This window comes from Dermacentor silvarum, chromosome 8 (assembly GCF_013339745.2).
Source record: "Dermacentor silvarum isolate Dsil-2018 chromosome 8, BIME_Dsil_1.4, whole genome shotgun sequence".
Lineage (NCBI taxonomy): Eukaryota > Metazoa > Arthropoda > Arachnida > Ixodida > Ixodidae > Dermacentor > Dermacentor silvarum.
The window spans coordinates 63,957,708-63,985,404 of NC_051161.1; the positions used below are offsets into that span (position 1 = coordinate 63,957,708).

General features: G+C 43.6%; 1 protein-coding gene across 6 annotated transcripts; it reads left to right on the forward strand.

The window, feature by feature from the left end:
• The first annotated feature begins 279 nt into the window (after window positions 1-279).
• LOC119461349 (synaptophysin-like protein 2) lies at window positions 280-26,821 on the forward strand. Of its 6 annotated transcripts, none has more exons than XM_037722629.2 (7): window positions 280-405; window positions 531-637; window positions 1,492-1,558; window positions 3,926-4,047; window positions 6,835-7,048; window positions 12,985-13,185; window positions 17,638-26,821. In XM_037722629.2, exons 3-7 carry the CDS (start codon window positions 1,499-1,501, stop codon window positions 17,827-17,829), a joined length of 789 nt encoding a protein of 262 aa, XP_037578557.1. In that variant the 5' UTR covers window positions 280-405; window positions 531-637; window positions 1,492-1,498; the 3' UTR covers window positions 17,830-26,821. The 6 variants fall into 6 exon arrangements, 5 of the variants coding, with proteins under 5 accessions (XP_037578557.1, XP_049528466.1, XP_049528465.1 ...); XM_049672508.1 differs by having other exon boundaries at window positions 334-411; window positions 536-637; XR_007468374.1 differs by lacking the exons at window positions 280-405; window positions 531-637 and adding an exon at window positions 709-1,110 and having other exon boundaries at window positions 17,638-22,214; window positions 22,656-26,821.
• The last annotated feature ends 876 nt before the right edge of the window (window positions 26,822-27,697 follow it).

The window sequence follows — 27,697 nt, forward strand, 5'->3', positions numbered from 1 at the left end:
AAAGTATTTTTGTAAAACATAGTTAAGGCTGCTGGCTGTAGAGAACACTGCATAACGTATTTTGCAAAATGTTAGTTGTACCGTTTTGATTTATTTTAGAAGCCTACAAAGAAATACTTTTAGGCATCAATAATTTTTTAAATTTTTATGACGAGCGAATAACGTGAATGTTAAAAGTTTTTAATATCAGCATACTCGGCATTAAGCGCTCCCTGATGGCTTAGAACCACAACTCCACAAATGCATCCAAAACTTGCTCAAAAAGCAAGGCAGGCATTAGTATGTGTGGGGCGGAGCCGATATCAGCGGAGCTTATGGATTCCGCATAAGCTAAGCGCCAGGAAAACACGGGACGAAAACGCGCAGAGTCGGACTGGTTGTCGGGCGCGCCTGCTGCTTTGACAGGTAAACGTTACGCGACCCCGCAATCACTGCGGACGCTACACAACAGTCGTTTTAGACCCAGTGACAAAAGATTGAGAGCGGCAGCGTTCTGATTCTTTTTTTTTCCCCCGCCCATTCGCGCACAGGGCAGTGGAGGAGCGAGAGGAGACGCACGGTAGCAGCGGCTGGTGCGGGCAGATTCGGGGCGGCGGGCGGTCAGCGGGCATCAGAGTTTCCAGGTTGATTGTTTCAGGTATTCCCTGGATTCGACCTCTCTGAGCGGGCATATCACGTGCAAAACGTTTGCTGCAAACGGAGCTTAATCGGGTCGTGTTTTGCACCCTGGAAACAGTCTTTTGCGGAATGTGTCGGTCCGCATTTAGACACCGAAGATCGATATGTATCTCCGGTCCGCGGTCTTCCAAAGGCGATGTAGCAGCGCGGTTGAAATTGTCGGATGGTCAATTTGCCGCTGCGGAATGTAGCTAATCAGCGCGTCACGTGCGTGACGCGAGCGTTTACTACGACGTTTTGTAAACAGCAATATTTAGGCGCTGAGTTCTCTCGGCAGTGACGCAACTTACGCTCGGTGGGAGCGGCGCTTTGCCTGAGGCTCGGTTCAGTTAACGGAATGCGCGCTTGCTGTGGAAATGCTGCGGTTTGGCGTGTAGTGGAAGGCCACAGGGAGTTGCGGTCTGCTGCTCTAGCAGCAGCGCCAAAATCACGGTACGGGGTTGTTTTCATTGTTACAGCCAGGTGTTTCGCGGCCTCGAGGACGTGATCGCTCGCAGATCGCGTGGGCGATGCATGTTTTTATTCACCTACGGAAGGTATATCGATTTGCGGTCGGTGAGGTAAACTGTCCTATTTCGGCATGATCTGCCACTTTGCTCTACTACACCATGTTTGTGTGATAGTTTTCTGCGAAAGCTAAAGCGCGACTCTTTTTTTTTTTAGTTCTTTTTTCTTTTTTATGTAGCTGAACTCGCTCAAGAGTAGTGACGGTCGAATGCTCGCGGTTTGCGTGCGCACAATTGCGAAGTGGTTTCCTTCTATTGTTTCAGATGCGGCAGTTACAGTTAATTTGTTTTCCTTTGCCCCGCCTAGGCCAGCGATGGACCTTAATTTCAGAGTCCTGAAAGAACCCAGAGGATTCATCAGAGTCCTGCAGTTCGTAAGTAGACTCTAAAATTAATTTTATTTACGGTAGGGAATGTTTGATTGATTTAATTGATTATTTTATATTGTGAAAATAGTGCACAAACCATGTTGTAACTTTTGATAAATGAGAGCAAAGGTCTATTTCATAATGTAAATTTTGTCGTATGTATGTACGTTTCGGCAGCTTATTGCAAAAAGCGGTAGCTTATACCGGTGTCACACGTACACTTCTGATCGTGATCGGGGCGATCCGGATTGGACTTGATCTGGTTAGAGTGTTGCTACGCGGTCATTTGCGATCGCGATCTTGCGGGATCCAGATCCGGGCGATCGCGATCCGAGAATCGCGATCAGGCCTCTTGATCGCGATCGCAGGCTGACGGCTGCACCCTCTAGCGCAGTATTCTCAAAATTAAAACCAAAAAATAAACGCAGCTCAATAAAAACGTTTCAAAACCTTTTAATCAGCAATAGTAATCTGTAAAATTGAGTGTCATTTAACCATATTTTGCAAATCTGAATTTGTAGCCAAGGCATTCTGCAATTCTGAGAGTTACTGTCAATCAACAGATTATAATAACTCGATCCGGATCGTTGGACCGTGTAGCAGCGACCACTTTTGATTGCGATCGGAAGTGTATACGTGTGACACCGGTATTAGAGGTACGTTGGAGAACTTCTGCATTGAATTAATGTGATACGTGTTACTGCTGTCATACTTCAGTCTGTATGATCTTGTATATAGAATGCTTCAAGGCTTTCAATATGCACTTTAAACTGTGACATCCACATTGTAAAATAAGTGTTTGGTGAGCCCTCTTATCTCCTTCAGGTGCCATTTTGTCCATTGAAAATTTAGTTTCACCACATTTCTTGCACCCTCAGAATCATGATAAGTGTACAGCTGCAGAATGGTTTAAGAATTTTGAATTCCTCAGTGCGTTTTGTGAAGTTTGCGGAATGCAGAATTCATGCAAGAACTCTACAGGAGCATCAGACATGAGAACATCACTTATCCAGCTACTTGAAAAATATGCCCAATGTAAAACAGCGAAAAGCAATGAAAGTGAACCTGCTACATCACGACATAGTGATACCGGAAGTAAACACTCAGTCGTCTACCTTCTGACTTGTTTTACTGAAACACTTAAAGCATATTATTGAAACTTGCAGCAGAATTTCAATCAGAAGTATTTAAGGTTGTATGTGACATAGTTTAATTATCATTTTCACCAGTGCTCTTGCTTTTGATGCACTATCTTCATGTGCAGAGCTGTGCACATGCTGTAATATTTGCATATTTGTAATATATGCTGTAATATTTGTCCTCTTTATGTAATGTTGTTTGGACTTTGTGGATGTTTAGATAAAAGGTAGAACAGTGCATTTAGTTTGCATGCAACAGTATAAACCATTAGAATAGCTTGTAATGACACTAGCATATGCAGGTGGCATGTCTATCAGACACTTTTATGTAATTTATTGTAAATCAGGAAATGTTGACGCTAGCAAAAGCTTCTTACTAGCAAGTAGTTATTTATTGCCAAGTGTATGAAGGCGTGGCTTGCGACTTGGACGCTGATGCCAAGCATGCTCTTGTGTGGTAAACTTGAAGGTAAAAGTCAGACGTTGGGTTCCTGTATAATGGCAAGTGAGCAGTTGGATCGTGGGCTCGATCCCTGTGGCGAACCCGCCATGGTTGCTCAGTGGCTATGGTGTTGGGCTGCTGAGCATGAGGTCGCGGGATCGAATCCCGGCCACGGCGGCCGCATTTCGATGGGGGCGAAATGCAAAAACACCTGTGTACTTAGATTTAGGTGCATGTTAAAGAACCCCAGGTGGTCCAAATTTCCAGAGTCCCCTACTACGGCGTGCCTCATAATCAGATCGTGGTTTTGGCATGTTAAACCCGAAAATTTCATTTAATCTTTTTTTTTATCCCTGTGGCGGCGGTGGTTGCATTTCGTTGGGGGTGAACTGCAAGAATTATTCTGTACCTTAATTTAGGTGTACATTAATAAACTCCAGTGGGTCAGAATTAATCCAGAGTCCCCCACTACAATGTGCCTCATAATCAGATCGTGGTTATGGCACAAAATATTGCAGATTTTAAATAATTTTGACGTAAAATTCAAGAAAATTTGTTGTTTGCCGATATTGGGTGTGTATGTTCATAACAAATATCGGATATGAAGAAGGTATTTTTGTATCACACGCAAGTTTGTTGTAATAAAGTTAGGCTGCATTTGAAGCTTTCAGTGATTGCGACCAGTTTGCCTTTAGCACTTTTGAGTGGTTGTCTAGTTTTGTAATTCATGTTCATGGCAAACAGGGTAGGGAGCAATGAGCTTGACTGGACCATGACTGTATGACTGTGCAGGTATTTTCCATATTTGCTTTTGCAACCACATCCGGCTTTGGGACCACGTCAATTTTCTCGGTGACCTGTACTGGAGCAGCAACCCCATTCAAAGTCAGTGTCCAGTTTGGGTATCCATTCAGGTGAGCCAATGTTGACAAGGTAACAGGCCTTTGTTAATGACATAAGATGCATTTGTGTTGCTCTGTCCACTGTCGTACTCATTCTTCATGTTTCCGCACTACTAATGTGCCTGTGTGGTTGGCAGCTGTCCATTTGGTTGAGGAAATGAAGAGGATGGTGGCACAAACAATCACTTCATTCAGGCTGCGATAGTGCTTGCTCGCTTCAGGCGAGGCATGGCAAGTGGCAGCAGACACCCAGAAAATTATATAGCAGGTTGTAGGCACTCGTACATTGCGTGTTTTTTGGTGAAAGTGCTGTAGGTCTGTTCTTTTGAATGGCTTTTAAGCAGTAGTATGGGATTAGAAATATGAAAGAAAGGCCACATGTGCGGATAGTTAAGGTTGTGCTCTCTCCTACCCTGGCCAACCAGTGGCCTCCTACCATTGCCACCCAGTGGCTTGACTTCGTTGGAGACAAGGCTCTAAGTTCATTACTGCACTTAATTATAATAATGCTCTAAATTAAAATTGCCATGCTCCAGACTGCTTCAAAATCAGAATTAGTCTGCTTTAATTTGTTCCGAAATGAAATTTCATCTGCTCCAAAAATTGCTACAAAATGACCTGGGGCATTCCCACTCTTGATATGGCCGAAGTATAGATTCTGCTTATGAACTGCAGGATGCTGATGAGTGCGTTGGTCTCCAAAAGAGGAAAGACTTGGGAGCTGGCAGTGTAATGAGAAGAGATAACAGGTACACTGACAGAAGTTGATGACTTAGGCCAACATTATTTGCTCTTTCCTTTGACTTAACTGACCTAACAAAACATTGAGGGTTGTCTGAAAGCCAGGAAGCTTATGATGGAATGTGTAAGTGAATAGGGCAGAGCAGAAGAGACTTGTCAGATCAGCCAAGTATGAAAATTATAGGATATGGCTGATGTGGTTGGGGGTTATTGGTGAAATGCCTTTGCAGCAGTGTGGGTCAAAGAACATAAAAAAATATTTTGCTGTGTGTCACGGCCTGTGTCACACTTTATCAAGTACTTTGTCGTGTCTGCTTTAAAAGGGTTTATTGTAGTCCTGGTCTATTCACAACCATGGCTTGCGTGCAGCTGACAATGCTCATGACACCGTGTTAAATGCAGTGAGTAAAGAGAACAGCGCAAAAGCAGACAAGGAATTAGACAAGCAGATCCCCATCTAGCCCAGTCATTGCTTGTCTTTGTCTTGCCTATGTACTTGTTCGTTTTTGCACTGTTCACTATGATGGATCACCAGATAGCTAAATTAATCAATCTGCTGCGTTCAAGCGTGTCAATGCCAAGCCATGCAAAGCACATGGACATCTGCTGTTGGGAGACTTCGAAAATTGTTGAAAAGTCATTGTGAAAAGCTTTGACATCGCAGCCTGACCTAATGTAATGAATGGCACTGAGGATGACTGTATCCATGAGTGTGTCGCCGAACCAAACCTGAGCAGCGGTGACAGCTGTGAGGACTAGGTGGGCGCTAGCTGCACGGTGTGCCTGGGTGAACAAATAAATGCATTCTGAAAACGATGGCGTTTGCTCTTTTTGCACAGAGGAATCACTAGTATAACACACGACCAGAGTAATTGGCTTTAAATGGCCCGCCCCCGTGTAAAGGCTGCACTGTGTCAAGATTGAAAAAAAATAAAAAAATAGTGTGGTTCTTACATGAGTGTATGTGGTAATTTTGTCAGAATAACTTTAACATGTCATTTAGAGAATGGAGATTTCACTGAGTTGCTGGAAATGACTGGCTACCTCTTCAGTGAGATTGCACATTCTCCATTTGGTGGGGTGGTGTAACACTTCTTACTGATTAACAATTAGTGTGCTGATTGAGGCCAGTGGCCATCGAATTTTCAGTGGTCATATGCCACTGCTCTATGGCAAATTGCAGTAACCATCAAGAAAGTTGCATATGTTACAAGTGGCACGAGGTTCATTTGATGCAAAAAAAAAAAAAAACTGCAATTGACAGACACACTTTTGTATGAAGCAGCAACGTTTCTGGCATTGCTATATAACAGAAGCAAGGAAGAAGCACGAAACACCCAACTGGCCATGGCAGCCTAGCATAAAAGCCAAAAGGAAGATTTTGGTGTACACTTGACAGTTTACGTGTGTGTTGTTTTGTCAAGACAGCAAAACATTAATCTGAAAGCTCGAGCTTTGCTGATGCTTTCTGAGCTTTGCTGAAGCTTTCACGATTGGAAAAAAAAAAAGAATTCTAAATGTTAGTTACCTAAAAATTTATTATATTGCCATTTAGCAAGTTGAAGTTCCTCTCACTGGCCAGTAAAGCTCTAATGTCCTTGCCAACTTTGTCAAGTAAGTGGCCATAGAGCTCAATGAAAATTGAAAATAAATGTATGGATGTCATTGGTGTTTTAGGTCTCCTGCATGCTGGCATTCATTAGTGCTACTACAGCTATGATCATTGGGCACAAGGCAACAGATACCATTAAACAATCCTTAGGTTCACTTACATCACAGCCCTTAAAGCATATGCTGAATACATATAAAACAGTAGGCCATACAGCAAGCCTTCATGGAAATTTTAAAGAACTTTCACTGTTGACTTTGATGGTATTGGCTCACTGGCCATTGAATGTACACGTGCGACAGGTTCATACAAATTAATATGTAGCTTATACGTTTTCATCAACATGGTGTAATCACTTGGCAGGTTTACTTGCCACTATTTTTTTTATATGTTGCAGCGGATCCCACAGGCAACATGTTTCAATGAATTGCTGATATCTTTAAATGCAGGATGTCCTACTTCCCTTTCCAAGTGCCCCGTTCCTGCCCTATCACGCCTGACGACCGCATCCTCGAGACCATTGAACTTCCCTTCAACTTTGCCAGCAATGCAGAGTTCTTTGTCGCCACAGGCGTGCTGTCGTTCCTCTACTGTGTGGGCATCCTTGGCATTTATCTATTCTCCAGCAAGATGTATGCAGAGAACCAAACTGTCCCCATTGTGGTAAGTCTGAGAAAGATGAGCTCTTGGTGTTGCATATGATGGGAATATCTCTATGTATATGCAATACAAGAACAGGAACGTTTTGCATTACTGGATATTAGTTAAAGGCATAATTGAATTTCTCTTACGAAAAAAAAAAAGAACAGTGCAGCACATGAGAATGTTAAAACTAGCGATCCTGTTGCAGTGAAACGCCGTTAATATGTTTGTTGCTGTTGCGTTTTCCCGGCTGCTATGTCACATTTTCGCGGCCCCGACTTAAAGCCCATTGACTTCCAGGTATTACGCTCCCATTTGATATGTCGCCATTCTGTAATGTTCCCGCATCTTACATTGCAGTTGAACGCAGTGGTCACGTAAATTTAGCGGTGCCGCGGCCAATTTACTCTCGTATGTTACTATGGAAATTATAAATGTACACTCATGGTTAAGCCTGCCAAGCCCCGCCTGTGGCCCCGCCCTGAAATGCCGGAAGTACGCGGTCGTCAGGCCAGGCAAGCGTGTCCCGCTGCAATATTTGTTTTTGCCGGTTACCTAAAGTCAGCTTCGCCGCAGTACAGCTGTGTTATGCGGTGAAGCATATCAAGCGTAGAAAGGGGTCACTGTTGCGGAACATAGTATGTGTACCTTAAAGGGCAACTCTGGCGTATTTTTTAACCATGTTAGGATATTGTTATTTTCAGATGGCATTGACTGTGCTGTCACCGGTGGGGGATTCGATTTGCTTAGAAACCCATCAATAATTTTAAATTACCAATGAATGAGGTACCGAAACGGGTAGCTGCTTAGTGTTATGTCACGATGAGTCGATGACGTCAGATCCTGCACTACCATAATGGAAACACGCAGAATGCACACTAAACACGCAGTGCACGTGGTGCTAACAGCAAAACAGTGAAGCCGACAATGTCTTCTGACGGCATGGGGAGCTTTTCCAGCTCTTTCGAACAAAACAGCGGTGATTTCAGCGACGATATGAGCGCTGAAGGATCGCCATTTGCTTTCGGCCTGCTGCCGCCGCGTGAGGCACCTACGTGCCCCAAGCTCAACGCTTTGTGCTGTGGCAAGACGAAGAGAAGCATTGGCCATGATGCCAGTCGAAACGATGATTATCAGCCATTGTTTTGTAGAAAAAGGAGCCAGCTTCGTCGTTTCTAGGCTAAGTGGCGGTGTAGTTTCTGACGTCACAAACACAGGGTTGCCAGTAAAAAGTCATACATTCGTGGGCACGAGTTGGGAACGTGCAACCAATCTTTAACATTCATTTTCAGGAAAACTAAATGACTTGCAGTCATATCGTATGGCACAGATAATCGGAGTGCGAAGGAGAATCTATATTTAGAATTTTATTAAGGTCAGTGGACATCAAAAATCGCCAGAGTTGCCCTAAATACAAGCACACATGCTCCGCCCCTGGTCACAGTGCGTATTCTGAGATGTCTATAACTGTACTGGCAGCCATTTAGAGCTGTTTGTGATGCTGCTATGGTGATTTAGGGCCTTCCTCCTTGTTGCGTTTTCCCAGCTGTTATGTTTTTTTTTTCTGTGGTCCCATGAAAAATGTTTCAATGGGGTTTCACTGTATCTTGCTTGTCACAACCTCGATACACTCGAGGCTACTGTCTTTCTGGCTTTTACATAATTTTTGTATGTTTCTGGTGTAAGGTCCTCAGACTTTTCTGGCTCTATATTTTTTTACTTCAACAGCACTTATAATCTAGAGAATGGGGTTCTGTGTGTCCTGTACATCCATCCGTGCATATAGGTTATAACAGTGGCGTTGCCAGAGCGCCGTGGCAGCTACTGCTTGGAATCGGAGAGAAATCCTAGTGCAGTACACAATTGTGGACAGAGCTGAAAGAAGAGAGGCACAGTGTGAGAGGGGTGCAGATCGGTCTGTTGGACTGTCATAAAAAAAAAAAATGTCACAGTTTCGCCCTAAGGGCGAAGCAATGAATGCGATAGCAACACAGCAATGTCATACGAAGTAAGGTGAGCGGCTTTGGTAGCAATATGAATTGTAGTAAACATGAGCTGATTAAGTAAGCAGGTGTGCTACCGACATGAAGAGAGACTCGATGACCACGAGAAGGCGCGTGTGAAACGGTGGTGTTGATGAGAAGCGCTTCCCGTGGGCAGCGCGTGCGATAAGGGACACACCTGTAGCTCTGCACTGCCGATCCGGGCAGCATTGCATGTGTAGCGTGCGTTGGAAAATGTGGCCCGACTATTACTAACTGAATGAACAAGCGTGGTGTGAGTGCGCACAAAAAAACGTGAATAGATCACACTGAATGACTGCAGACAACGACTGTCAAAACGCTGGCAGCAAGCGCATACGCCGCAGCAGTGGGCGAAGGTACGTGCGGTCTATCGCTTCAACGGAAACTGAGCGGCGAATGCACGGCGCATAAAGGTCAGAGCCGTGTGGAGATAAGCGACGGTGCGAGCGAGCGACGAGCGCGGTTGTTGGCAGAGTAGAAGTGCGCCCCCCCCGCTCCCTCCGGCGCTGGCTTCCCGCTTCCTTGCTTGCGCGTGGGAGATTGAGTGCGTTCGCTCTCCGTGATAGCGCGCGTCCCCGCACGCTTCCGCTCGGGCATACGGCGTGCGGCGAAGATTTTATCTATAGGGAACCTGACGGCAACGGCGACGGCAGAAATCCGGTTGAAGTGTCCAGATAATTGCTATCGCAATAAAAAAAACCTTTCATTAACCCTTATTCGTTACTCTGTGGATGTGTTCTAAATCACATGCGTTGACTAAAATACACATGCATAGCATGCAGCTTGCAAGCACATATTACCTTATATGTCGGTGTATAAGTTGCAGTTTTCCCCCCTAAATTTCTGCTGGCTCCTTTTATACAATGGTGCGACTTAAATCTGCATAAACCCATGCGTGCTGGCACAACCAATATATGAGTTTTTTTTTTTTTACATTACAAGAAATGTTCATTCTGACAGAAATTCGATCTTGTATTAACAGTGGAGCGACCGTTGCTACAGACGTTAGCTCCTGGGGCTTCCCGTGTAGGTAGAGTGGCAGCAGCATTGAACACAACTAGCATCACCTTTGTGATATAGGTGTCTCTGTGATTGGAGGTCATGCTCTAGTTTGCTGTTATAGTTTCGCTTTTCTTAAAGAAAATGTTTAACCCCACAGAGCTGATGCAATAAATACCTATAGCGTGCCACAATCTTTTACCTTTTACGTTGTGGTACCCGAGATAAGCGGGGCTAGAAATCTATTCCAAGCTGTCGAAACCTTCTGCTTGTGAATTAAATCAGGTTCAGTGTGTTTTGGTATTCGTTGTTTGTTTGACTAACACTTTGAAACTGCAGCTTGTCATGTTTCTGACTCAGTAAAATTCCTTGGTGTGGTGACTATCTGATGGATTATTTTCTGCCTAATCACTTGTGAGTGTGCTCAGTTCGAATAAATTTGTTCTTTCTGCACACAAGGGGCTTGGAACGTAGATGTCCTGTACTTTGAAATAACTTGTAGCAACAATGTATTATCGCTAGTCACTCACTTCCTCTGTGGACTGTTATGAAACGTTCAGCTTTGAACATTCCTGTGTTGTCGATGTAGTTGCCGTCACCCATGCTTCGGTGCATTGATTCCAGTGTACGTCCATTCAATTATTCTTTATACGTTGGCAGTAGAGTGAGGGTAAGTTTGCATGTGACTTGAATGGATGTATGTAGATAATGTGCGTGAAACTTGCTATGCCAGGAAGCGGTACTCAGTCTTGCCGATCGACGTTCCGTGGTTGAAGACCTTTCTTTGGAGGTTAGTGATACAATGCTAGTGATACACGCGAAGGGCTGGCAGCACGGGCAGTCCTTATGTGGCAGCGTTCCGTGGAGTTGGTCACACAGATTCATTTCATTCCTTAATATGCCAGTCACTATTATTGCAGCCAACTACTGCACATGTTTTCCCTCTACGATTCCACATTTTTCAGCATGAACAGAGCACAGTGTGTTAGCAGAAACCAAGTCGCATTTCCAACAGCTGATTGCACAGTAGCAGGGCAGAAGCTGTAATGGTTTTGTATTTGTGCGCTTTCACTGAGGCAACGTGTGGTGTGCCGCCGAAAGGTGCCATCTTGTTACTCTAGAGCAACTGCTCCACGAAAAGGGTCTATAAAAATTGCTGCAGCACTTCCATGCCTTTATGTGTTGTTGTATGTTTATGGTATGTGTCACTGATATGTGGTGCTGTGGTCACGAAACTCACTCATGTATTTGAGAGTAGTCTTCTATCTGCTTTATGTCGAGTAGTGGTCTGTCTGATTTAGAGTGGCTGTAAATAAATTGTAGCATTTAAATTAAATTGCTTTGTTGAGGCAACAGCCGTTGGCGCAGTTAAACCTCGATATAACGAAGTACAGTTGACTTTTGACTGTACTTCGAGCGCCATGCATGAGACATGCATGGCGGGCGAAACAAGGGCTCAAATTGCCACAGCTACATCAGAAGCAGCTCTGAATGGCCGCCAGTATGCTTATTAAGCCTCTAGGTGCTCATACTATGTCCCGTGACAGTGGCCCCTTTCCATTCTTGGTATGTTTCACCACAATAATTTGTGTAAGCTTCACCGCATAACCCGGCTGTATTGCGGCGAAATGAAGCTGACCTGTCAAGTTGGAATTACCCGGCGAAGGCCAATTTTGACATCGAAATAACAGATGTTTTTTGAAGTGCGCCAAGATCATATTGCGTACCGCGGACTGTATGCTTTAGGTGCACAGGAAAGCGTACAAGGGTGAGCCGAGAATGAAGAGGGCTTGATGAGCACCATCTTCCTGCATGAGCAAGGGTGGAGGGGAGCTTGCTCGCAGTAATGCCATCAAGCACGCATGAGGGTGGGAGGAAAAAGGGGAGGGAGAGGGAGTTAGAGGCAAGTTGCGTCTCCATTTCTAGCACGGCCGCCGTGGCTGCGCATGGCTGAGTGCATACACAGCCTGCGTGCCCCGTTTTACAGGTGATCTGCTGCGTGTGCAAAGACTGGGCGAGCCGAGATGGTGTGGCATTTTGTGCTGTCTTCCTGCGTGTTTTTTTTTGTGCTGGAGGTTGCGCAATCTCGAGTTTCGTAGACACGTATAGCGATAGGCAGACGAAGCATTTGCTCCCCACTGCCAGCACTTTTCATGATGGTGTAGTAACAATGCAGGCGACACTATCAGCGGCTGAGGCAGAGAGGACGCAAAAATGCAGCTGGCTTTGCTTCGTACCGCTGATGTAAAGATGTCGTCGACACGGCATAAAATCGCCTCTTTTGTCACCGACTCTGAAATACAGCAAAAATTTTTTTTTTCTTATTTAGGTTTGCTTTTTCTGATTTGCCCAGTAATTCGGAAAATCTTGCAGCCCTTTTCATGTAAGAAATATCCATTGGCAACTGTACTTATTTGCTACTTATTTACAACTGTACTATATATTGAGTTTCAATATAACAAGGCAAGTCGCCAATTTTACTGACTTATTTATATTGAGGTTAACTGTACATTGTTATCTTTGAGACAACAAAAAAAGAGTGGGGAGGCGCCAGATTTATGACAATATATTAGCACTCATAACTCTTTCTTAATTTGAAATTAAAATTTATGGAAGTGTGTAACAATTTACACACTTTGGAGGAGGGCAAAAGGCAAGAGTGCCTGAATAGGTCCCTCTCTGCTATAAAACTATGCATTGTACTTGAATGAATGGCAGAACAGCAGACCTTTAACATATCAATGGCACATGAACATTATACACTAATATCAAACAAACAGATGAATGAATGAGTCACAGTGCTTGGCACAGTAAAGCAATAGTTTTACATAATTGTTGCACAACTATGATAAAATTTTGTGGACACTTCAGTAAAAGCAGTACAATTAGTGTTTGTGGACCTGAATGTGGGAATTTCCTGTCTTTACTGTGCAGGACCTGGGCCTGACAACACTGATGTCACTCTTCTGGTTTGCGGGCTCATGTGCCTGGGCCCAGGGAGTGCGTGATGTCAAGTTTTACATGAGCCCTGACAACATCCGCAAGTGGCCTGCCATTGGCATCTGCAGGGATGAAGAGAAGGCCCTATGCGCATCAGAGTCAAGCGGAAGCTTTGCTACCCTTAATGTGTCCTTGGTGAGTCAAGAAGGAACAAGATTGCGTCTAGCAATCATGACCTTCTATATACAGTGTTTACAAAGACGAGACCCTAGAAGAAAGAATGGCACACGGCACTATGTCCAAGACTTTGCTCTTTTGTGCAGTATAGTCTTTGTGCGCACTCTATGTTGAAGGCGATTTATCAACTAGCCCGAGCCTCCACCCTGTTTAGCAACACTGAGATCTGTGAAAAACTGTGTGAGGACTGCAACAGATGTTCTGTCAAATCGCAGTAGATGGATTCTAGCCTTTTGAATTTTTTATTTTTCGTTCGCTCTTTTAGCTTGATAGAGCGATGCCAGTTTCACTTCAAAGGGATGTGGCCACAGGCATCATGATCATCACCATCGTCTTATGCGAAATTATGCAGATGGGTGCCTCCAAATTTTCACTGGCTGCGCTGCTGGCTGCAGTTGAACTTTTGTGTAACTGGCCATTGTTAGTCCAAGGCTGCATTTATATTGGCAATTCAGTAGCGGTTGTGCGACCATATTTGTCGCAAATGGCCGCTTTGGCTGAAAAGGACCCAATTTTGCAAAGTCACTCACTGACTGATTTTCAGCTGTGCGACTGTAGTCTCAAAAGTGCTGAACCAATCAGCGGCGCAGGAGCAGGATGTCGGAAAATGCAGGTGGTTATATTGCATGGCAATAGCAATGCGAGCAGACGTGAACAACACCAGTCATGAGACATTTCAGTGTGGCAACGGGCTAGTAGCACCGGTTGGTGTGAACATTGGTTGCCATGAGGAAAGCCCCTCCATACACATTTTGTCGACCAGGTTAAGTAACGTCAACCTACCCTCCTCCTTCGCGCTCCTCCCTAACTCATCCCCTTAGCTTTCGGCGTCAAGCAGAACTTATGTACTAGTCCCATCTCCAGGTTTCAAGTGGAAGTGACGTCACTGCTGCATAGAGAGGTGCGCGTGCAACGGGCGAAAATTCAGGAACTGGAAATCCCAGAAGCGGAACAACTGGGTAATGGAAATCCCGGAAGCGGAGATTGCGGAAGCTACTTAGCAAAAGCGGTGGTGGCGCGTGCATGGAGGGAATTTAGCCATGAGTTGCTCCTTGGTCACCAGTTGCCCAGCCTTTGTCAGTTGCCAGTGCAAACACCACCTAAGTGCTTTCTCTAGAGGTGTTTAAATAGTGAAATTTACAAATAGAACTGAATATGAATGCGTATTTGAGAAAATTGACCTTCAAATATTAAATACTTTCTTGTTTCTAAACGAAGCGAATTATAAAGCTTGCATGGAGTTTGTTTGGTAAAAGAATGAGGCTTATTTACATTATTTGATATGTGCATGTAATGACAGCAACTGGACGAGCAACAACTTTCATTTGTCTGGTGCACCATGACAATGACAGTAATGAAACAAGCGAACAGCATGTCACCATATGCATGTACAATCAAACCCGGATATATCGAAACTGAAGGTGATCACGAAACAGTTCGATATATAGGTAATTCGATATATAGGTATAGGTATAAAATAATAGGCCCCGAGGCAAACGGCGGCTTACTGATTGGTGTGTCTGAGGGCTGCTAAGTTACTGCACGCAACTAGAAAAAAGAAAAAAAAAACAATTTATTTACCTCTAAAAAATTGCTGATCCTCGTTTGCTTCTTCTTCTGCGAAATCAAGTTGAAGATGCTGGTCTCAATCTTGTCAAGACTGTTGAGGTGCGAAAGCCATGTGCCCTCCATATCACTGCAGACGTGACGAATCATGTGAAATGCTGATGCCAGTTCAGTGTGTGCGCATAAAGAAGTCGCAGTTTCACCCGAAAAGCAAAGCAGCGACTGTGATTGCAAATTAGTAGACAGCCATACAATACGAAGTAAGGGTAGTAGTTTTATCTGCCATATCAACTTGTAAACATTCGCTTATTAACTAAATTAACAAGCACAGTGCCACGCGCGCACTCGTAAACATAAACACACCTCACTCGATGACCGTGGAAACTCGCTGTAAAAACGCGAGAGTAAGGAAGTGCGGCAGCAGCAGTGAGCGAATTGACCTTCGTGCTGCCTCTCGCTTCAACGTGAACTAATCATTGAAAGCACAGCGCATACGAAGCTACCAGCACTCGGTGCACTTTGTCCACATAGCAAATCGCTTTGAAGGTAGGCCCATGCGGCCGCACACTTTATCCACATTGCAGATCGCTTTCAAGATAGGGTGCCCGCACCGTTTTCAGCAGCTGCCGGAACGCACCCCCCTCCCCGCTTGCCTCCCCCTGGTGCCTCGAGCGCGACGAAAGATGGTGCATTTCCTCCCTGCTTTCTTCCCTTTGGCACGTGACATTAGTCGCGATCGTTGGCTCCCCTCCCACGCTTTCACTCGCACATACAGCATACTGCGCATGGCGACATGTTCTCACCCTTTCCAAACATTTCGGTTGTCACGTGGGGCGCTTTTGAACGTTAAGCGGCTCTTCTCCAGCGCTCGTTTTTGCGACTCACCTTTCACTGTCCGTACGGAGAAAAAGCACTTTGAGGTCTTTGGCGTGGCTCCGTGTTCAATATATTGAATGTGCTGGTGAATGGGCGTTCTATATATGCATGCATCAGCCCTGTACATTAGCATGGGATTTTCAAGGGGATTTTACAGCTGTTCGATATGCACAATAATTCATTATATGTGGGTTCGATATATCTGGGTTTGACTGTATACATTATAGCATGTTTTGTTCGTTGAAAGAGAGAAGTGCGATGTTACTATAGTACTGCACATTGTTTTAACCCTTCAAACATGCGGGGCCAAAAAATCCAGAAAGGCATACAGAAAATAAAATTTTTATTTTATTGCACATCTGGATGGCAAATTCTTTGCAGATTTGAAATATGTATGACATTGGGTGCTTAATTCATAACTTCTGTCTTAAGATACACAAATGTAAAGCAAAGAGGCACTGGTAGAAGATTCGGTCCGTCTAACTTCGTTCAGTGCTGCGCCATATCAAAACTATCGTTGTAGTCGACAAAATCAGCCACTTGATTTGTCTATATCATTGAAAACACTGCCATACTGTCTATGCTTTCATGAAGAAGCAAATAATCTGTAGCTTGACAATTCAATCAAATGAAAGCCACACATTCACAATGAGTGCGGCAACTGGCAGCCACCATATTTACAATCTCTACTGGATGAACGGCGCCTGTGGGCCACCTAGTGGCCAAAGAGGGAAGTCGCCAGAACTTCAAAATGGATTGCATCAGCCCGGCCCTTTACTGGCACTTAAAAAGAGCGGCCAAACAGATGGAGGAGACAGACTTAGCCTTGGCACTTATTGTAAAAAAAAAAAAAAAAAAATTGTAACCGAGTAAGACTTGTCCACGACACTTATAGTTTAAGTGGGTGCAAATAGGGTGATATTGATTAAGCAATCAGTTGCTTTGCCTAAATCAAGACACCAAATTCGTATATAGGCTGCCTGAAAGCAAGGCATTCTTATTGAATGACACTAAATTATTGACCTCAAGTTACCTTGGCCAGTGCATTTATTCAGAAACTATTGCCGCTGCACAATAATTGCAATTCTCCTACAGCAGAATCAGTTTGAGCAGTCCTCACTAGGACCTATCTCCCTTGCGAGTCCAGTAGATGTTATGCTTTATACTCGAGCAGAAATGAATAGTCTACAATTTCAAATAGTAAATTATCGATTCAAATAGTAATGACTATATATAAACATACTCCTTTACAGCCTCTAGAGTCTGTAAAGAAGTATGCTTATCTAGGTCAATTACTCACAGGGGACCCTGATCATGAGAAGGAAATTTGCAGAATAAAATTTTGGTGGAGAAGGCAGGCATTGCCAAATGCTGACTGGAAGCTTACCACTGTCATTGAAAAGAAAAGTGTACAATCATTGCATTCTACTGGTGCCAACATATGGGGCAGAAACTTGGAGGTTAACAAAGAAGCTCGAGAACAAGTTAAGGACCGCACTAAGTGCGATGTAACGAAATATGTTAGGCCTAACGTTAAAAGACTGGAAAAGAGCGGTGTGTATCAGAGAACAAACGGGGATAGCCAATATTCTAGTTGACATTAAGCGGAAGAAATGGAGCTGGGCAGGCCATGTAATGCGTAGGACGGATAACCGGTGGACCATTAGGGTTACAGAATGGATACCAAGATAAGGGAAGCGCAGTCGAGGTCGGCAGAAAACCCGATGCGATGATGAAGTTCAGAAATTTGCAGGCGCAATTTAGAATCAGCTAGCGCAAGACAGAGGTAATTTGAGATCACAGGGAGAGGCCTTCGTCCTGCAGTGGACATCATTATAGGATGATGATGATGATGATATTCAATTCATATTCTAAATTTAGGATATTTGCACACGGCATAGTTTTCTCTGTGTAAGGAAATGTCTTGAAAGGCAGATTGCTGTAGTCGCACCTTTCTTTCTTTGTCAGATCTTGGGATTCTTCAATGTGCTTCTTTGGGTGGCTGGTTGCTGGTTCGTCTACAAAGAGACCAGCTTCCATGGCCAGCGTCAGCAGCCCCCTGTGGGTGGGGCAGTGCCGCCGTTCCCGCAGTCCAATGCCCAGTACCCGCCGCAGTCTCCGCCACCAATCCAGAGCCCAACTTTTGGGACGCAGTACTGAGCCCCAGCGAACATTAAGCCCAGTGCACCTTGGCAAAACCCCGCGTGTAGGAAGCCGTGCACAGAGGACAGAGTGGGAGAAGCGTGGAATCGGGGTTGTAGTACACCAAGGCAAGCTGTCCTAATCTGATGCTCTATGACGAGTTTGTTGTTATAACGTATAAGATCAAGAGGAACTGGAAGATGGGGACTTTTTGACAGCTAGACATTGTGCGAAGAGCGTCAGTATGGTGCCAACTGCATAGACAAAGGGGCGTGGATGTTGACAAGTCCTCTGGTTGGAACGTCAATACACTGTGCCAGTGCTCCTCCCTTGCTCTCCTAAGGGCAGAGGTTGGTATGGTGAACAAAAACATGCAAGCATAAGGCATCCGTGTGTCTTTGTCGGTCCTATCGCCCCACGTTATTAGTGCTACAAGCTCGGCGAACTACATTTCATGTGTCAGTTCTGAAGGGCCCAATTGTTGTCTAATGAAGATGGCACCAAGGCAAATTTTAATGCTCGCAGATGTGCTTGAGTGAGAAAATTTTCATTGATGTTTGTGTAAGCTTGATACATTATCTCCAATTGTCGAGAAGAGCAACATCATTGCATTACATTTTGGCGCTTTGTCTCCTCAAATTGGCTCTTGCTGTGATAGCAGGCGCCATCTTGTTTCTTGTCACCGTGTGTAAAAATAGGAAATTGCAAAAAAGAGAGAGAGAGGGGGAAAAAAAAGAAAGAAAAGTGCAGCTTGCCGAGATGGCCAACAACTCCATCGAAGTGTTAGAAAACTGAATTTTGTTGCGAGAAGGCATTCGTGCCACTTTCCTTCACTTGGGGTTTTGCCAACGTGCTGGTCATTTGACCTCTTCCATAGGTTGCCCCATTACGTTTACAGTGCTTGTTTTGACATGGCACATTGATGAATTCTTTTCCTTTGAAAGCTGCTATGCTCGCTGTAAAACCCATTAGACATCGTTATTCCGTTGCTTTATTTAGGGAAATGGCACCACACTTGCACAAGTCAGATGATGTTTGGCACATGCGTACCAAGATTTGAATGCTTGAGGGCAGCGAAGATGTGCTAGATGTAAGCACATACACGAAAGGTCTGTCTCTCTTGAAGCTTTACGTTTGCCAAGTGAAATTTACCTTGAATGTGTTCATACATGCAACAAAATTCTTGCACAGCTAATGTGCAGCCTGCTCATTTTATACATTTAATATTTTTGGTTGTGCTTTTCTCAGGTTCTTTGGCAGACTTAATGCATTTTTTTTTTCAACTTTAGCTAGCAGCTGCTGTGACATTAGCTAGCACATATGCGTGTTTTGTGATCTGCGACACTAGACATGCATTATTATTATTTTGTCTCCTAAGTTCCACTCGCTGAGGCCGTTTGTATAAGGAGGCAGAAATTTATCAACTGCCTACTGAGGTAACCAATGCATCTCGTTTCACTGTCATGTGCTAAATGTTCAGTCTTAATTTCACTGCAGTCCCTTGTTGAGCTCCAGAAGTTGAGCTTGCAAATAAGCTGATTTTTGTTTTGAATCTCTTGCCCTTTTATTCTGTGATGACTTTGGCATGTTTGTTTGCATCTACTTTACCAGATGCCCAAAATCTTGCAACGTATGCTCTGTAGTCATACCTTATCCCTTATCCTGCATTTTTGTTTTCTTGTCCTACTTATGATTAGCATAGTTTCAGCGAGTTACAGTCGTGGTCCTGAAGAAGGTGACATCCGTAGTCCTTGTTTTGCGCTGTGCAGTGGTAGAAAAGTTTATTTTTTTTCTTTTCTGTTCGACATAGCAATACAAAGCGACTTTGTACGGTGACACGTTATAGGCCTTGCCTCTTCAGCCACTTAGGTCGCAAGCATGATTCACGATGATAGCGCAGCGAAATTTGAGCCTGCCAGTGAATTGGCTTGCAGAACGGACCTAATACTTAGGTATGTGTGTGTTTGTATACATTATTGGAGGGCAGAGAACAGCGTTTCACAGGGCTCTCGGCGTTAGTAGGCTATTTTCCATTCGTAAAACTCCCTTAATTGCAGCTGCAGTTCATGAACAAGAATGCTTTTTAGCTGTTGGGGTAGTAGTTGTTCCCTAATACTAAGTCAGCTTCTGCTAGTACTGGGTTTTCCTGTACGGAGTGAGTTGCAGACTGACTAGTATTATACTTAAAGGGCCTCTCACCAGGTCTGGGCATTGCAAACAGACAAGCTCAGTGTGTAGATGAGGTGCTGACAATTGTGTCTGCAAACTATCAAACATCCATGTAGTGCAGAAATAGCCAAAATTTCAAATGACAGCATGTGTACCCTTCTTCTCAAGGGAGCCCCATTTTCTGCCAGAGAATCAAGGTCACATGCATAAACACTTATACATAAGACGTCACTGCAACGCCTTCAACGTCACTCATTACGGCACGTGACTGGAAAATCATTCAATACAGAATGCTCGGAACTGCCACTGAAACTGCGCCGCACATAAATAAAGGAAAAGAAGAAGAAAAGGCTGAGCTTGTGATGTAAACATGGTGTGATCCCTCGGGTCTGGTATGAGAGAAGGCAGGGAAAGTATATTGTGAGAGGGCGCTAGTTGAGACAAAGAGAGAGAGTGTCTATGTTGGCAGTGAAGCTTGCTTCTTGGCAGTAAGTAGTATTAGTAACAGTACTAATTGGTTGTTTATGGAAGTGATTAAATGTAAAGGAATAAAAGGATGCTGTAACTGTCTAGCACAGTCGCCTGACACCTGAACTGCTGTCCGCAGTAGGGAGGCGGTAGGGGAGTAAAAAGAGAGAGAATAGCAGAGAGGATTGAGTAAAGAATGGAACTCATGCGACATTTCAATTTCTCCTGTTTCTAATAACGAAGCAATTAAAAACAAATCTGATGGCAAGACGCTCCTTAGACGGCGCTGTACAACTTCCAGTGTATAACCCAAATTTTCAATGGGGCCTGGTGAGGGGCCCTTTGAGTATGAAAACAGGGGGTGGAACCTCTGCACAATAATGAATTTACCGTGGTAGTGTTTTTGTCAAGAGAAGCTGCCCAAGGCAGCTGACTGTAAAATGTGTTGTTTTGCTGCATTTGGGCTTCAAAGGAAGGCAGATAGCTGCACTTGGTTGATAGCAAATCACTATGGTCAGTATGTATGCTTTAGTTCTAACCCTAGTGCCATAGACATTTTTGTGACTTCAGAAGCCAGGATGCAGCCATCCACGAACTTGGCCTTATGTGATTAATTTGTTTCCTCCGGTGACAGACGTTTTCTTAACTTATTCATTATCTAACTATCGTCGGTAACTACTATTGTGAGCTTTTCATTGCTATTTTGGTTAGCTTCGGACACTGTACTTTTTAAAAACTGTGCTTTCATTTATGGCCTCAGTTGACTTGTATATGAAAAAATCTTGTCAACGTTTTTTACCGGTTATAATGCTAGCTGAAGCCCAGTGTACCCGTGACATTCAGTATGTTCAGAACATTTGTGTAATGCTTTCTCCCAGTTACAACATTAAGTTCTTACTGTCCCATGAAATACATGTTACCGGGGTTCTACCTTGTTTTTCTTAACACAAATGGGCACGTTTACACTTTTGCATTTATTTCATTGTTGTGAAGATCTGGTTGGTCATCTGGCTATACTTGAGGGAACGACATGAAAACTAGCTTGCTTGCATTTGTTACGAAATGAGTGTCGTTGAGTTGATGTAAATAACTTATCTAAATCTGTATTTAGAGATGGGGTGTGCTAGCAGTGTAAGTCAATGTAATATTGCATTGAACAGCCATGCTAGAGTGGCGCTGCTTTCTGAAAAGCAGAACCCGGGTTTCTCTCTTCTGTTTATTATTTAAGGAAGTCCTGCTCATTGGTCTCTTCAGTTTGACATCATGCACATGTGTACAGTTGAGTTGCATCGGTCGGACGTTGATAAGACACCAAACTGGTTTGGGCTGTCAGGTGTTCAGTTTAGGCATTTCAACGTGCACTGACACCATTTAGAACCTTTGCAAATAGTTGAATGAGAGGGTTTGTTACATGCAATGAAGAATTAGGTGCATGAGGCACTTGCATCTAATAACCCTTTTCTTATATGTTCATGACTGAAATGTGTTGGCAAAACACTTTCAAATTGTGTTATGCAGGCTGATTGATTTTCCATTCATGACATTAACAGTTTATGATAAGTATGTTTAAGGGGCCCTATTATATTAATATGGTTAATGCATGTGAGACTGCCATGCTACCTTGTATCGGTTGTGATTGTCTTATTTAGGTTTTTCCTAATGAAGTGAGTATTTCACTCCATTTAACCACCTTTTTTTCTTGGTTGTATATGTAATGAAGCGCCATAGTAGACTTTTGTTGTTTACCTCACATGTTGCACATATAGGTTGCAGATCGTCACTATTACGTCATATGTTGTGCGACTGTTGTGACGGCCTTGCTATTAATGTGCAGTGTACTTATTTTTCATATGGCCCTCTACTGATGTAATTTTTGCATAGAGTGTTAGTTTTCGTTCTGAACCAAGAAATGTGTTTGACGAAGGATTTACTTTCTAAAGTAGCTATTTGGTCGTTGCACCTTGTTACAGATACTCACAGATGTACATTTTGGCACTAGTGAAAATATGTCTTTAGTACAACATTCCATTTTTGTTTTTTATTGTGGCATGTACACCACTGAAGATCTGAAAAAGTAGCCTCAAGTACAGAGGCCTTTTGTTACCTCCGTTAATCAACTGTTCAGTTTGACGTTTGATGAATTCGTTCATTTTTCTTTTTGTCCCCGTTTGTGCTATTTACAATCTGTGTGAGTGGGGTAAACATAGGTTGCAGATCGTCACTATTACGTCATATGTTGTGTGACTGTTGTGACGGCCTTGCTATTAATGTGCAGTGTACTTATTTTTCATATGGCCCTCTACTGATGTAATTTTTGCATAGAGTGTTAGTTTTCACTCTGAACCAAGAAGTGTGGTTGACGAAGGATTTACTTTCTAAAGTAGTATGTGGTCGTAGCACCCTGTTATAGATACTCACAGATGTACATTTTGGCACTAGTGAAAATATGTCTTTAGTACAACATTCCATTTTTGTTTTTTATTGTGGCATGTACACCACTGAAGATCTGAAAAAGTGGCCTCAAGTACAGAGGCCTTTTGTTACCTACGTTAATCAACTGTTCATTTTGACGTTTGCTGAATTCGTTCATTTTTCTTTTCTTTTTGTCCCCGTTTGTGCTATTTACAATCCGTGGGAGTGGGGTAAAACAAGGGCTTGGTTGGAAGCACTAGTTTACTCTCTTGAATGAAGGATGTAACGTTCTTCAACAGTAAGTTTATATAGGTTGCCATGTATGGAAATCAGGCGACGTATTGAATGTGTGCTGACACTTGGTAACAAGACCAACAACCCATGCATATTTCATTGTCATGCGTTTAGTTAGTCTCCCATTTTTAAAAAATTTCTTGCACTCTGTGTTAGAGAAGCACAGATGTTACATTTGTGTGTCAGTACATCCATGGTCTAGCTTGTGTATAGCGCTGTGGCAGCTAAGAGTCTTAACGTCTGTGGAAAAAAAAGAGGGGGGGGGGGGGAGAAAAAAATGTAGAGGAAGCTGCCATGGAGAAACTTATGCATTGTTGACATGCACACATGAGGAGTGCATTTCTTTTTCACATAGCTTTTTCATGCACATAAGGTTGACAGTGCAAATGAAGGTGCTTGTGTTTATTGGTGGTCTTGTTTGTTGAAAGTTCAAAATCTGGTGCCATCTGTGTGACACTTGTACAAAGGAGGCAGATATATCCCCTTCTTAGCTTCTTTTACGATGAGCGTACCCAATGAACAGCCAGCAATAAGCAGTGGCTGCCACATAGGTTTTGTCGGTTAAGTGTACGGTGGTGACCCTGTATGGGGGCTTCATTGGTGTTCCTACTGACAGAGAGCTCCTAGAATCGTGTGCATCCTGTTCTAACATGTTACTGTTGCATCAGAAAGTATCAGTTATCTTCAAGACACCCATATTCTGGTAGCCATATCATAATTGGTGGCACCAAAAACCAAGGTGTCACTTTAAACTGCGATAATGTGCTTAAACACAAGAAAGGCGTGTATTGCTGGAGCACCTTTGCTGTATTTTATCTTGGAGAGAAAATTGCACTTGATTGGCAGAAGTGTTGCTATGACCATTAAGTACAAAGTAAACGTTTGCAAAGTTGTTTTGGATCTTGCAAAATTCTGAGCACTACAGAGGAGGCTTAACTTTAAACTGTGCCTTCTGGTGGGGTTGCTCATGAGGAATGTGAAAAATTATAGTTGAGTTAAAGGAAATTTATTTTTTTGAAAACAGAGCCAAGTGCCATTGCATTAAGTCACAATTTTCTTTCCTGCAAGTCTTGTAATTGCCTGTTCATTTTCATACCTTGTGCTATTACCCCATGGCACTTTGATGCTTCTAATGGCTGCCATACCATCTGCTAACTCTAAAATGCTACACCCCGTATAAAATGGTGTAATGGATAGATTGTTATGGTCGGAGTTCTGGACATACCAAGCCCCCTAAGCATGCTGTATCTGCTACTATTGACAAAATACAAGACACCCTGTTAGGCAGAGCACGTAAGACTATTGCTGTTTAGGAACTGTGGTACTTTAGCGTTGTTGTGTAAGAATGTGAGTGCGTGTGTGCATGTGAGAAAGTACAGATGAGTGAAGAAAGTGACAATTAAGATATACATCATATAGCACACTTCTTTTTAAATATTAAATTTTCTTGGGGGAAACTAAGGTAGCAACAATGGACTACTTGAAGCACCGTGCGGCATTAGAATCTGCAGCTATTTTTCTGTCCTAGCTTAGCGAGTCCTTTGCCCGGTGCATGACCTGTGACACTGCGAAAAACTGATGCACCACAGAGTTGGGTGCGGCCAGTATGCGACAAAGAGAGCCACTGCTTACTGCCACGCACGCTGTGTGCTTTGGAACATCACCAGGATTTCTGTGCAGATCTGCATTTCGGAGCGCTTGTGACTGCGTTAAAAGTGCTTGGTCGTCCACCTTTCTGCGATCCTTGCACTTCACTTGTTTCATGTTGGGTGGCAACAGCTGCCATCTCTCTGCTGCTTTTGTATGCCTGCGAGTGCTGTCGTTTCTTGAATTCCCTGAGTTTTGTAAAACTCTGCTCACAAGCATGCGTGTAGGGCACACCGGTCGTGACACCACTCGCGTGTCCAAAAGAGCGCACTGCCAGCTCTCTCTTTAGCTATCTTGCATGCCTGCTGCTGTTGCCTCCGCTGTCGCGGCTCGCTCGTGACGCCAGTACTCTGCAAACACGTAAATGGCCGGGAAGAAACAAAGCCCCGAGCGAGCGCGGTGCCAGCCAAACAGCTCTGCCATCCTAAGGCGACCAGTTCCAGCTGACTGACCATGATGTTATCAAAGTCCTACCGTGCTTCCATTATGCCTTGCCTAATCTCGGCCACCTTTCTGTTCTCGCGAATCTGTGGCGAGGTTCCTGAGGGACAGGTTCTATTCGCTCATTTTGGTTCACGAGATTTCTTGCTGCTTTCCTCTCAGTTAATTTCAGGCTGTTTGGAGTTCACGCGTTGAGAGGCTACACCTTGTTGTGGCATTACGTAAGAGTTACAGTTCAAGTTACTAATGGTTCATGCTTGTCAATTGTACCAATTCACAATAGTTACTGTTGATTAGTGGCAACTGCAATTTCCATGGCACACACAAAGTATCAGGTTGCATGCACTGTTTGAGACTTTCCAGCTCAGTGAAAGGTACATTAAGAAGGAAATATGTATTGTCAGAAACTCAAGATTATCCATAAAGTATCATCCTTTGTTGCCACAGGGTGACAAGTGCTTTGGATATGAACTCTACATTCAAGACAACTGCCAACTAGAGGATATCAAATGAGGAAAATGTCTTAGAAAAGTGAAATGTGAAAAGTTCCTGAGTGGTGTCTACAGCATGTGGTAAAAAAAAAAAAAAAAGCCTGTCTGGCTGGTTACTTCTGAATATGTATCAAACAGGGGATTGGGTACAATTGACTCTCTCGGCTGAAATGCTGGTGCCCTACACCCTCAAACTTTGCCCAATGATGGCAGTTGATGACAACTCTGTTGGACACTGAGCTTTAGTTCAGTAGTGTCTTGTTTCACCCGAATTGAATCAGAAGTACAAGTTGTATGATGCAGTACTGCACCAAGAAGGCAGATAGTTTTGGCTTGAGAAAACAGTGCTGCCATCTATCTGGAGATTAGAATGCTGGACAGTTTTGTCTGTTTTTTAGATACAGATGGCATTACTGTTCTTTAAAATGAGAAAAATCTGGTTTGCGGGCCAGCATCATGGCAGATTACGCTTAGTTCAAACTGATTCTAGATGAAATGAGCTAGTACTGTGCCAAAGCTTCATACTATACAAGAAACGTATACTACCAAGTGCTACTGCTGCGTGAAATTTGAGCACGAGAGGGCCAGCTGTTCAATCAGGAGAGCATAAGAGACATAACACTTCCTACATTTGCCTTTTCTAAAGCATGCTTGAAAGCTACATGAAAACAATTTCTTAGCAAGCAGTTTGTCTCTGTGTGTGCATACATTTACAAAACTAAATATCAATGACTTGGAATCTGCAGTGAAACTTTTCGCCAACGCCTGTGTTTTCATTACTTTGGTTGACATTTTATGTGATGTGAATGGCAATCCATTGGGTGTGCCACTACACCGCATGCGTATATACAGTCTACACAGTATGTGTCGTGTGTGTGTGTCTGTCTGTCGTGTGCATGAATGCCATAGAAAGAACCAAGTTATTGCATGCTGCTTGTCCTTTTTTTGTGAGTCCTCCCATGCGTGACCAGTGTTCAAAGCTGTCTCAGAGGAACCTGTTACTGTTGACACTCTTGACAGATGTACATAGTACATAATGTAAATGTCCAAGAGAATATATTACTGGAAATAAAGCTTCAAAATGTGAACTGTTGTATAAGTTTGTTACTCTAACTAAAAAAAAAAAAAGCCCATATCTGGGCACATGCTGGTTTAGAGTCCTGCGCTCTGAATTGTGTAGTGAAAGACTCCAGTGAGGCTTATAGCCTCACTGGATTAATTTAGACTTCCTTGGGAGTCTTTAAAATGCAGCCAAGTCTGGTACACAACCATCTTAGCAATTGAACCCATGACCTCGGCAGCAGAAGAAGATAACCAATGTGGCAGGTACAGCAAATAGCTGTTTTACTAAGAAATATTGTGCAGTCATGTGGGATGAAAAACGCAGTGCGATAATATTGCTGCTGCCATTCTGCCTTCGTGCATATTTTTATTGAAAAGCTCCAAAAACTGATAAGCAGTTTGAAGTGCAAAAAATCGGCAAGTGTTTCACTGGTAGCATGCATCAGTGCTAGCATCTTTTCCACTGGTGCTCTTCTGTAGGAAGGGCGCTAAGCTGATCCTGAAAACTGTGCACTTTGCGAGGTTGGTACACATGCACAAATAACCGATAAAAGAACTGCAATACAGCCTATAGGGTTCAGAGTCCCAAACATGCAACTTGCCTGTAAAGCCCACTGTAGGCGACTCCAGCATTACGCTGCACAAGAGAGCTCTCCAAGCTCAGTCAGTGGTTAAATCGGGCACAGCTGCATCATTACGTCAAAAGACAATTGGGTGTGAGCCCCAATATCTGCTGTGAATGGGTAATATAATTTGCACTGTAACCAGAACGTCCAAACGGATGTCTAGGCGAGATGAAGACGATGCGATTAACAGCGGGCAAACAAAGCCTTGTTCTGGAACCACCATTCCAGGCTGGAGTCGACATTTCGACGAAAGGACTTGTCTTCACCAGGGTGTAC